At 40.1% G+C, this 12,410-nt stretch overlaps 1 protein-coding gene across 1 annotated transcript; it reads right to left on the reverse strand.

The window, feature by feature from the left end:
* Positions 1-1,949: 1,949 nt before the first annotated feature.
* On the reverse strand, positions 1,950-11,652 carry LOC113009147 (sodium-coupled monocarboxylate transporter 1-like). The gene is made up of 17 exons (XM_026147296.1): positions 11,374-11,652; positions 10,894-11,013; positions 10,654-10,719; positions 10,492-10,543; positions 10,332-10,399; positions 9,557-9,595; positions 9,015-9,130; positions 8,773-8,913; positions 6,239-6,368; positions 6,058-6,146; positions 5,822-5,931; positions 5,628-5,695; positions 5,371-5,457; positions 3,092-3,306; positions 2,613-2,710; positions 2,391-2,479; positions 1,950-2,308 (listed from the first exon to the last, which is right to left on the reverse strand). Exons 1-17 carry the CDS (start codon positions 11,596-11,598, stop codon positions 2,204-2,206), a joined length of 1,818 nt encoding a protein of 605 aa, XP_026003081.1. The 5' UTR covers positions 11,599-11,652; the 3' UTR covers positions 1,950-2,203.
* Between the last annotated feature and the right edge of the window lie 758 nt (positions 11,653-12,410).

The following is a 12,410-nucleotide window of genomic DNA, read 5'->3' on the forward strand; positions in this document are numbered from 1 at the left end:
AAAATTTATAATTTACAGTTTGATGATTTAAAGTCTCACACACAACCCGTCGAAAGGGGAGGGGGGCCAGCTGCTTCCAAATAGAGCACATTTCATTCATAATGTTGTAAATCCAAGCCCATTATGTATTCATGATTTGAATCCTGGGTTGTGTGAAATCTCAGAAATAAACCCTAGACAAAGTGAATCTGTGAACCAGGGTGTAGGTCTATTAGGTTATGTTGTGGTGATCCTCGAGTTGGGGGATTTGTGTTCATACTGGAGTGCAAAATTAAAACCAAGATGGACAAGAAAAGTTCAAAGCCATCAGGTCCTCAGTTTAGAAAAAAGAGAAAAGAAGAGGAGGAGAAACGAGCAAAAGATACAGGTAAGCAGATGTGTCATTGGATAATGGCAGGTCATCCTGAAACAATCAGAATACTTTATTAATCCCTAAGGAAATTATGCGAATTAGAGCTGCTCCAAGAAGAAATGGTAAAATAGTAACAGTAACAGACTAAACTCCAAACAATACAATATGTTACAGATTTTAATATTAATTAGTCATTGTCAGTTGTTGATTTGTCCTGTTGTCATTGTATGAGGAATTATGATGGCTGCTTGGTAGCTGTTTGCATACAATGCATCAATGCATACTCTCTCTCTCTTCATATGTGTGTGTCTGTGTGTGTTTCTCTGGCGAAATTCAGTATAGTTCCAACAACAGTATGTGTGTGTGTGTGTGTGTGTCTGTGGGGAGGGGGGGGGGGGGCAGAGAGAGTTTTCGCCCAGGGCGCCAATTGGGCTGGGACCGCCAATGAACGTCTCAGAACACTCCAGCTCACATGTTAGTCTGCTCCAAGCATTTCCACAAAGGTAAGTCTTCTGTTAGTTATTACGTAATTTATCATTAGGTGAAGTGTCTTGCCCAAGGACACAACGACCGAGACTACAAAATGCTGGATCCAGACTGGGCACCCTGTATCAGCCTGGGTCATACGAGTCTACCACAGCGAGATTTGATCGAGAGAGAGAGCGAGGTGCCCAAGGGTTGTATTGAAGCAATCAAGTGATGAATAACTGTTTTCCAGTATGTTGGTTTTTTTTGTTTTTTTTGTTTTTTTTTTTGCATTGCTGATTTGTTTTTCACCGAAACAGCTAATAAAGCATAATGGAATACAATTTTGCCTCTTTTTTGTAAGATTCTATAATAGAATGAAACAATAATGCCAGTTATAAATAAAGACAATAAATTGAATGAATTAGCCGCAAATACTTTTTGACATCTAAAATGAAAATAACACTGTACACAACATTGTTTTTTACCTTTTTTTTTTTTTACCATTGTGTGAACAACTGTTTGTTGCTTATGAAATCCATGAAGTGCTATAGAGAAAATTACATTTTATTTATGTAATGAACACATTTTGAACTCTTAAAGGAAACAAAAGGAAACACACCCAGCTGAACTAAAATGATCCATGTAGCTAACAAAAACTGTTGTGAGCCGCCACCCTCATATTGCCTTTGGGCTTTTGGAGCCTTGACCTGACTTCCATCCATTGGCTTCTGCTTATCCTTTTCAGGGTCGCGGGGGGCGCTGGAGCCTATCCCAGCTGTCATAGGGCGACCTGACTTTTAAAAAATAATTGGAAAAAAAGCAATATGCTGCTAAAAAAAATGAAAAATAGACATTTGCAAAATTCTGCCTAAATATGTATTTTACCACGTTAATGTGTGTTGCGGGGCGTGGTCTGCAATGCCGCTGCAGGGAAGGCGGACGCACCTGAGCGGCACCCGTAATGACGCCTCGCCGCCCTTAGCTTTGTTGACATTTGGGTTTCTTCCCACTGTAACCAAAGTACTTGGTAACATGGGGGTCATATTGTAGGGTTTACCTTGCAATATAAAGCACCTTGAAGCTGTTAGCTGTTGTTGTGATTTGGCGCTGTACAATAAATTTGAATTGGAATGTTTATCATGTGGCTTTTTATTAATAATTTGTTAATCTAAACAATAGAAACATGCAATCATCATGTACACAAGTAGATATTTGAAAGAAGTGCTTTCTACTTTTTACTGAGTCACTGGAAAAATAAAAACATTATTTTCTTGCTGACAACTCAGTTCCTTTGGTCTCATTTCTTATGAAGTCAGATGAGTACAATCCTGGATTTGAGCTTTACAGCAGCTTTGTTGTGAAATTCTTCAGCTGTATCGGTCATTAAAAAGATGAGACACGGGTATTGTTGTCAAATTTCCCTACTGCAGGTTTATTGATTCCATCCTCCTTGTTTGGCTGACCAACATTGTCTGTTCCTCCCATGACCTAAGGAAGGAAAAGTACAAGGCAGAATTGAGCGCCTGTCATCAGTCGGTTGCTTTTGATACCTTTGCTCTTCAGCACGTACCCCATCTTTGACACGTTTGAACAGGTGATAAGAAAGAGTGTCTTCTTTCATTAGCATAAGTCTTGGGTCCACCGTCTCCCTCAATCCCCCTGAAATGATAAGTGGAAGAACAAATACAAAAAGTCCTTATGAAATAATAAGAAAATGAGATCACAGATCCATTCCCAAGTACAGGTAATTAATGACAAAATCTTTATTTATTTTATTTCATTTGTTTTTTACCTGTCAAGAGACTGATGATTATTCCAACAATAACAGATGTTAAACCTCCAATGACACCGAAGTAAAGGTAGGATGGAGAGTGCCACTGAACCGCATGTCTGGTGGTGAGAGATTAGTAGATATCTTGTTAACAAATGTCTTATTAATGTAATTACACCATATTATGAAAGTATTCTGAAGGCTACAAAGGAATTTGTGAAGACAGTTTGCAAATGAAAAATATATTCAACAAGACTAGGGCACATTTATGCTTTCCACCAGGTTTTTTATTATTATTATTATTATTATTATTATTATTATTATTATTATTATTATTATTAATGACCTCACAACATTGCCCCTTACTATATCACTTTTTTTTTTAAATCATATGGCCTTTTTTTAATTTTACTATACTTTCGTTCATTATAGGAAAGCTCCGTCATCCCATCTCACCAGATAATATTTCATTCATTCAAGACAGACCCGACCACACTTACATGTCATCAGTATTCTGTCCTGGGGTTGTGGTAAAAAGACTTGGTTCTGTTGGCAGTGGGGTAGTCCAATTGAAACTGCTACCAGTAGTAAAGTTACAACCCTCAGTGCTCAGAAAGAGAGGTCGGGTCATCTCAGGAGGAGAAGGGGATATCATCCCTATAATGCTCACAGAGACAGCTGCAGCCAATCCTGTCACGAGACCACATAGACCTCCCTGTGGACAAATATCAGAATCAGAATCTTTATTGCCATTGCGCTTTTGAACAACAAAAACTGCATGTAAACCCATTCAGTACAAGTGGAAGGGGGCACTGTTAAGAGAAACAAGTATAGATGTACGATAAATTTTAAACAAAGAAAAAAAAATAGTATGTACAAGTCTGTCTGTGAAGGTTCTCAGTCATCCAGGTCATCGTAGTCAAAGGAGCTTGCAAAGAAAAGCGTCTGGACTTCTTTAAGTTGCTTGAAGACGTTTCACCTCTCATCCGAGAAGCTTCTTCAGTTCTAAGGTCAAATGGTGGGGAGTCCCAGATTTAAACCTAGTGGGAGTATCCCCCCGCAGAGGGACAAAAGGACCCCCTGATGATCCTCTAATCGCCTGAGCCAAGGTGTGAAACTGGGTGTGGGTCCCAATCAGCCAGGGTTTCGGGTGAGCTCGTTGCACCGGCTACATAGGGGATGACAATGTTGTTGCGTCTGTCCTTCTTATCAGAATCTTATCGGTGTATCAGAAAAACTCAGGAGAGTTTTCTCCAAGCATGACATCCCGGTGTATTTCAGACCCAGCAACACGCCCAGACAAAAACTGGTTCACCCCGAAAGACAACACCCCAAAACACAGACTTAACAATGTGGTGTATGCTGTACAGTGCAGCGAGGAATGCCCAGACCTCTACATTGGAGAGACCAAACAGCCACTTCACAAGCGCATGGCACAACATAGAAGAGCCACCTCCACAGGACAAGACTCAGCAGTCCATCTGCATCTTAAGGACAAAGGTCACTCTTTTGAGGATGCCAATGTTCACATTTTGGACAGAGAGGACAGATGGTTTGAAAGAGGAGTGAAAGAAGCCATCTATGTCCACTGTGAGCGACCATCTTTGAACAGAGGCGGTGGTTTACGACACCAACTGTCTGCCATTTATAATCCAGTTTTGAGATCCCTCCCCAGACGCCTTAACGCCCACTTACATCCTGGGCCATCTGACCTCAGGAATTCGCATGATAAGGTGGGGCCAGGTTTCACAATGAACTCACCCGAAACCCTGGCTGATTGGGACCCACACCCAGTTTCACACCTTGGCTCAGGCGATTGGAGGATCATCAGGGGGTCCTTTTGTCCCTCTGCGGGGGGACACTACCACTAGGTTTAAATCTGGGACTCCCCACCATTTGACCTTAGAACTGAAGAAGCTTCTCGGATGAGAGGTGAAACTGTCACGGTGTCCTTCTGGATGCTGTAGGCTTTCCTGTGGCAGCAGGACCTGTACACCTCCTCCAGGGAAGAGTACAGCTCTTGATCACAGCTGATGATCCTCTGTGCTGTGTTGATGACCCTCTGGAGTGATGCTTACTCCTAAGCAATACTGCTGGCAAACCACACTGGGATGCAGTATGTCAGTGTACTTTCAATGGAGCACCTGTAGAAGGACACTAGCAGCTCCTTGGCTAAGGCGTTGTTCTTCAGGACGCTCAGGAAGTGGAGTCGCTGCTGTGCCTTCTTGATCATAGCTGTGGTGTTTGTTTTCCAGGATAGGTTACTACCCAGGTGCAGGCCCAGGAGTCAGAGACCCTCTCCAAACAGTCCCCATTAATGTGTATGGGCTGGGGGTCAGGTTTGTTCCTTCTGAAGTCAACTACTATTTCTTTGGGGGTTTTTTGGTATTGACGACCAGATTGTTTCAGCTGCACCTTGATGACATATTTTCGACTTCATCCCTGTATGCAGACTCATCTCCCGTCGTGATGAGCCCAATCACAGTTGTGTCATCAGCAAACTTGTTAAAATTAATATTTACAGCATACGAATGTTGGATGGGTGGGTGGGGGGTGCAGTCGTGAGTGTATAGAGCGTACAGCAGGGGACTCGGCACACATCCCTGAGTTTGGTCATTATTATTTTTATCCTGCTGTTAACATTTTTTTTAAAACATTAAGCATTTAATAAAGTGTTTTTTAATACTGTTAATAAGAAAAATGCTCCCGTACTATGTTATACGATGATAAATTGATGTTAGGTTGATTTAGGAAAATACCAAAATGAGAATGGACTTACTTTGGAGTTGACAAATGGACAGAGGACACCCAAACTGAACAGACCGAGTAAAGGACCCCCAGTGACCCCACCAATGATGGACACTGCCTGTTTGAAGAGACCTGCAGCTCAAAAAACACTTTAAGAATGGTCGTATTTACTGAGGTGAAAAATTTACTTATTTACGTAACTAACATGCTTTCTAATAAACAACAACAACGTTCCTGGATGTGTTTGCCTGAACACATTGACAGCTCTGCATTAACAGATCCCTCTACCTGCATCATATGTCCCATGAGTGATGCCAGTCCAGCCATGGCAACGCATACAATTCCAAAAAACACACCTGCAAAAACATCACATCACAAAATGACATTTTTATCGACTACCAGCCGCATCCATGTAGCAGTAATTAATCTAATATAACATGCAGTCTGTGTTATAAACAAACAACAGGAAACTCGTTATTTACTCAGCCCTTTGGAGATTAAGAGAAGCTTTTTCTCAGATAGTTTAATGCGTGGTTTGATCAGGTCCTCCGTGGTCACTGCAGCCATTGCGTTGATTGAAGTAGAAACTGTGCTGAACATGAAGAAATGAACCATGTTTACTCTGGACTAATGGACATAACTGACACTTCAAATGTGGCACAGCTTTAAATGTTACATGCAACATGAATAAAAATATATCAAATTATGTTGTATGAACCTCAGAGAGGCACTATATACTGCAGCAAAAAATAGTCCTGGAAGACCTTGGTGATCTGCCAAGATATCCATCACCAAATAAGGCAACAGCTGTAAAGGAAAAAAAGATTTTTATTTTAAGATCATAAAATAACTTGAATAAAAACAAACATCCTGTGGTTTCTTTGTTTATGTGTATGGACCTGATCAGGTGATGAAACTTGTCCAGCTTTCCATGGGTCACAGTTCTTATAGAACGAATAAAGACACAGCCCTGAAATCACTGACGATGTCAGGGTGCAAACTAGGCCTAACACGTTGATGAAGAGAGCTCTGAAAAAACACAACACGAAAAAGTGACGTATGCAAACAAAAATCAGTGTAGCATAGCAAACGAGATTATATTTCTTATCACTGTATGCTGATGATGTCTAAAACGATAACTCAATATGAAGAATGTGAATGAAGTTGGAGTTAATTGAATAAGGATCCATTATTTTTGTTTCATTTATTTTATTTACTTATCTTTTCTCCTCGTTACTATGTGGAGTGTAGGGCCGTGCAGAGAGGTTTAAAGGGGCGGGTGCTCAAAGTTAAAAAGGGGCACATTGAACCAGGTTGAATAACAACAACACACATTCATCAAGAATCTAATATGGGAAGGGCAGGGCTGTGTTGATCTGAGACTGTAGACATTAAAAAGTCCATAGGAGAGATGGTAGCTGATTAAACAAGTGTCATGAGATAATAACAAAATGCAAAGATTGGTGACAGCGCTTGGAACCATAAGGCAACAAAAAACTGTGAGAAATAATTTAGGCTCTGCCTGTGATTCACTCTTTGCTTCTCTTCTTCCTTCCATCCCATCATTTCATATATCACTCTCCACTTGCTGTCTATCTGAGAACAAGGCACAACTTGCTATTGCAATAAACTATAATCTAATTATCCACACCTAACAACTCTTGCACTTAATCTATAATAAAATGATGACAGAAAAATGTTATAGCACTGCCTTTAGTAGCCTCACACAGCTCCTGCTGTTTCCTCCTCATGTCCTTACCAGGCATGTCTGGACAATGTTATATCATGAGTAATATTTTTTTTAAAAATCCATCTAAATGAAACACACACATGCACGCACACACAATGACATTTTAGACCTTCTTCAGAATACTGTATATACTATGGGCATCATGGTGCTGATCCAGAATCTTTTTTTTTAATTTATTTATTACTAGAGCTACAATAATAAAGCAATGAGGAGGGGGAAGTAATAAATATGAAATAATGTCATTATGATGATTCCATTTGTTTCACTATCCACTCTGTGCAGGGGCAAAGCTTATTACATTTTTAAACTGTAGAGATACAATCATTTTACTGCTGTAAAATCCAAATTTTGTCTTATTTAAAATATAAATCTAATATAATCTGCTTCTTAATGTATGTTCTTTAAAATACAGCGTGTGTTTTTTTAATGTATTATAATTATTATAATGCATAATTATGTGGACATGCATATTAGATCGTTTTTTAGTGAAATATAATCCCTCCAGAAAGGCAGGAAAAGCCCGGAAACTTACTTTAAAACTAAATATGTTCCCTAAAACGGTGACAGAGCTACAGACCCATGACAGCCTTACACAGGTAGCCAGCAGCTATGACCAGCACTACCTGTGCAGTTAATAAAAGGACAGGTAATGTTTGTCACGTTGTTGCACACACAGCACGCTCGTTTCAGTTCGTCAGTTGAAACAAGACATCTTACCAACGTGTACGTAATAAGCTAATACTCCTGGGTGCTACACACTACAGTGTACGCTGTACACCTACTTACTGGTTTTGTCGCATCACTCTGTGTCTCTGAGATAACTTGTGTTTCTCCTACAGCTCCGGACCGCTAAAAATGCGCGTGCTCTTTGTGAGCTCGTTCCCGTCTCGTAACCAGCGCGTTCTGCCGTCGAGGGCGATCATTGGTTAAATGTGATCATGTGACTGATGCAAGCCAGATCCTTTTATTTAGCAAAACTGTGATTAATAGTTAAATATTATTGTTGAGGGGCACAGACAGGACTCCGCACGCACACACACATAAAAAAAAAATAATTTTTTTTAAAAAGTTGCCTTATCAAAAGGGCACCCATCAGGAAAGGGGCGGGTGCTCAAGCCCCTCTAGCCCCCCCTCTGCACGTGCCTGGTGGAGTGGTATATTCTGATTGTAAATTTGTTGTTTGGTTTGAGTTAGGACTGGAAATAAGTGTTAATGTTAGTTTGTTCCTTGACTTTTGGTGCCCACTTGCGAAATAAGTTGGATTGTAGATAGGGGGCAGGGTTTAATAAGAATATATTCTTCTGCCTGCTCCTTTTCACACGTGGTTGCAGTGCTTTACTGACAGAAAGTGTAGTTGGTTTGTTTGAAAGAACTAACTGTGGAAACTGTTGACCAAGTGTGAAATAAATAATTAAATTAAATTAAATTAAATTAAATTAAATTATGTCATCATTTATAATAGCTTCATAGCTATCTTTTCCAAGTTTATGATAAGAACGTGTCATTTGCCAGCAAACCCCACCAATGTAGTGTCTTTGGCTGAATCAGAATTTACATAGATGTGGAAATAGACGTGTCATATATTGTTGCTTTTTTTTTAAAAAAAATTTATTATTATTATTTTAATTATTAGTTTTGCAAGCTAAACAGGAAGGAAGGAATACATTCCTTTGAATCACTCACAATCTGGCATGTTTAATGCTCTTGCAGGAGTTGTATCTCTGAACTTGAGGTTGGTAGGTCCCATAAACCGCACTCCAACCAAATGTCCCTCCGATGACTAGTGTCCAAAAAGTGTGTCTTCTCAGAGGGTTTATGTCAAAGCTGGGATTACACAATGCAAGGATGATTTTAGTATAACACACACACACACACACACACACACACACACACACACACACACACACACACACACACATACTCACTCCACAAAGTTAATTCTTCCTCCTTCTTGGGCATCTGACAAGATAGTGGAGATTCCTCCTTTTAAGATCACACTTTTGATTATAACAGACATGTAGCCTGCAAACATTATTCCAATCTGGAAGAAAAATCAGAGATTTGTTTGGTTGGCAGATCTGTATTCTGTAACTATGTTGACAGATTTTGGTCCCAGTTATCAAATTCTTGCTAATTTACATGAATACTGCAAAGAATCAAGACATGACTCAAACGTGGCTGTGGTGTCGATAAAATTAGACTGAAACCTGATTGCAATTTAATTCAGTTTTACTTACATAGCAATGGAATATATTTATATGGTTCCAAATCATAACAAAAGGACATTATATTGTAAGATAAAGACCCTACAATCCAGAGAAAACGCCAGCAATCAAATGGCAGTGTGAACCAAAAAACTCCCTTTTAACAGGAAGAAACGTGAACGTCAGGAAGGGGCAGCCATCTACCACAACTATTTGGAGGCATTTGTGTATTTTTTTTCGTTTTATTTGATCCAGAACCCTACCTGAACAACATCTGTCCACACCACAGCTTTCAGGCCACCCTGTAACAAACGCCACAAAACAAGAAAAATCTCTGTCAAAAAGGTTAGGAAGCTGTATTAATGAACAGAATGCATAACGTGGAAATATGTGACCGTATTCTGTAGTAGAACATTTTCAGAAAGCACAAGTGATGGGAATAACGGCGTCACTAACGACGTTACTTTTTTCAGTAACAAGTACATTAATAAGGGGGGGACAGGACAATGGACAGGCGAAGGAAAAGTGCCAGAGATTAATAACAACTAATGCATCCAGCTGAAGTCCTAGATTACCCATGAATGAGAAAACACTGTGCTCTGTAAACTACAACAACTGGTTTCTAAGCTTTCAAATGTTTGCAGACTTTTAGAAAAAAAAAAAAAAAACAGGTGACGCAACACATTATGCAATCACGGTTTCAACTTTTGACCCTTAGTGATTGCAGGTGAAAACATCAAATTTTAAAAATGGGCACATATTTTTCATGAAACAAAACAAATCATTTGAATTAAATCATCCAAATGAAAACGTCAAGAAATCAGAGGTGATGTTAAATGAGAGATATTTTGTTTTAAAGGGTAAATGGGAAGGGGACCTTGTGAATTTTAGGAAAATGTAAATATTCTCATTTAATCTCTGCTGAATGTGAAAGTGGGGGTCTCTTAAGGTTCCTGGCTTAGTGATGCTCGATGAGGTTCGACTGACAATGTGATGCACTGCAGTGTGTGTGTCGTATGTAATAAATGTTTTACTAACCAGTGCACAATACAAAGTACAAACAGTGGCTGTCGAAATAATCCCACCCCACAGGTTCATACCAGTCACTGCAAAAAGAAGGGAAATTCATTAACAGGGGAAACACTCTTGTTCAAGATCCCTTCACGAACTTAACTGCTGTGAACTGGAGCTGACATACCTTGGTTCAAAGCCAGAGCTGGAGCATAAATTACAAGTCCAGTGTAGAGCAACTGTGGCAAAGAGTTAGAAAGTCACAGCAACAACATGTCTCTGCTGATACCAACGTAGTTTTATGTGCAGAAGTCAAAGCACTACAAAGATTGAACCACTGGCTTCTTACTGCGTTAAAAAAGAAGATCAGCATTCCCAGGAGACGAGTGGCTCTGCTGAAACGCAGCTCCAGATACTTGGCAGAGACCAGACAGAGAAAAGACGCATATTGATAGTGATACATGAAACTTCTAGTTCCCCTCACTCCCTCCAATTCAAAGCTAGTACTTTGTACACTTACTGACAGGTGTAGCCCAGCCAACAGTTTAAAATATAGCAAAAATAATGTTGAAAACAAAACCGCAGTTACCTCATATGTGCTGTTGATGGCCAGTCTGTAGAAAACTGGGAGAAAGACTTCGGATGTGTACACCACTGCTATTACATAGGAAATACTTAAATAGCCAAATATGGCTCCGTAGCGATACACCTACAGACAGGTTGAAAAAGATTTATGGAAACACAAAATAGCAAAACAGCTGGTTGGCTGGTGAAACTTTGCCAGAGATCATTTGAAACGCTGATGCTGCTGATACTGAACGAGCTTTGGAGCAACATATGAACAGTGCTGAACTCTGGTGAGTAACACGAAAACTTTAAATTCGTTATTTTATTTGTTTGAAATTGAAAGCGGTGCACTCAAAGTAATGCTCGGTTAGCTGACTCCAGCCGTCTTCTAATGCACAGAAATCAGTTTTACGCATTTTATAAAATTCTAATTTAAGCTCTGAATAAATGTTTGTGCGCTGAGGAAGCTGAGTGCAGATCCAGGACAGTCCCGACACGTTACCTCGGCTGGGTTGGAGAGCACAGTGACGGATGACATGTAGCTGGCAGTGAGGGACATGGAGACAGCCAGGGCATTGAGTTTTCGGCCCCCAGTTAAAAAGTCCCTGGAGGTTCCTTGTTTCCTGCTTCTCCAGGCGTAATAAAAACCAACAGCAGCAGACAGGAGCAGAACGACAGCAAACACCACATAGTCTGCTGCCACGAGCAAGTGAGCATCCCCGGACATTTTATCAGTCGGAGCAAAACTGAAATAAAGCTAAAGCGTTTATCAGGCAGTGTTTTGTAGATCATTGGGAAGGCGGTGTCATCACCTCTAGGTAGTCTATTAAATTGTAAGATAAATTATTCCAGGCGGTGCGCGCACGTGTCCTTTCAGGTTAAGCTCAAAGTTAATGAATAAAGTTTAGAATTTTGAGTGTGAACCCAAACACATAAAACTTGGGTAACAATAGTGCTTTGTGCCACCACCAGAAAACTGGATGCATGTTTAAAGGACCTCTTTCTTGTGCTGTGGCTGGTAGATGTCAGATAGGGACGTGCTCTTTGTCCTGGGATTTGGGTCGTTTCTGCAGATTACGCTGTGTTTGCATTTGGAACACCATGTGTATTTGTTCTGGGCCCTCTGTGATATTGTGTTAAAGGTTTGATAATCAGTTATTGCAGACACACTGTTATAGTGTTAAGGTTCAAAATTGAGGAAGGAGAATACAAACCACCCATGGTCCAGGAGCTCTTGGTCAAACAATGATTTTAATGAATACACACGTGTGGGAAGAACACTCTGTACGCCGACAGCAAGTGATCTCCGACTTCCTCAAAGCATACACAGATTATATACCGTCAGGGCTTGTTTACTGACGCCCCTTCATGCGTCACAGATACATTTTATACATAGATCAGATCAACACCACAATGACTTTTAACCCAGAAGATCATCTTCTATTTTCATGGCTGGTACTTTCCGTTCTTGTCTTAAAGTGAATTGTTCCTCTTTCTTGCCGAGACATGACTAATCTCTCCTCTAAATAAATCTAACTC

The sequence above is a fragment of the Astatotilapia calliptera genome, chromosome 17, assembly GCF_900246225.1.
Source record: "Astatotilapia calliptera chromosome 17, fAstCal1.2, whole genome shotgun sequence".
Taxonomy (NCBI): Eukaryota; Metazoa; Chordata; class Actinopteri; order Cichliformes; family Cichlidae; genus Astatotilapia; species Astatotilapia calliptera.

Bases quoted from the DNA above. Each gene is read 5' to 3' on its own strand.
- LOC113009147 (XM_026147296.1), bottom strand. From the start codon at position 11,598: ATGTCCGGGGATGCTCACTTGCTCGTGGCAGCAGACTATGTGGTGTTT. The intron at 9,596-10,331 runs GTTAGTAAAACA...CGTTTGTTACAG, and splicing joins GTACTTTGTATTGTGCACTG to GGTGGCCTGAAAGCTGTGGT. The intron at 2,480-2,612 runs GTAAAAAACAAA...TTATCATTTCAG, and splicing joins AATCATCAGTCTCTTGACAG to GGGGATTGAGGGAGACGGTG.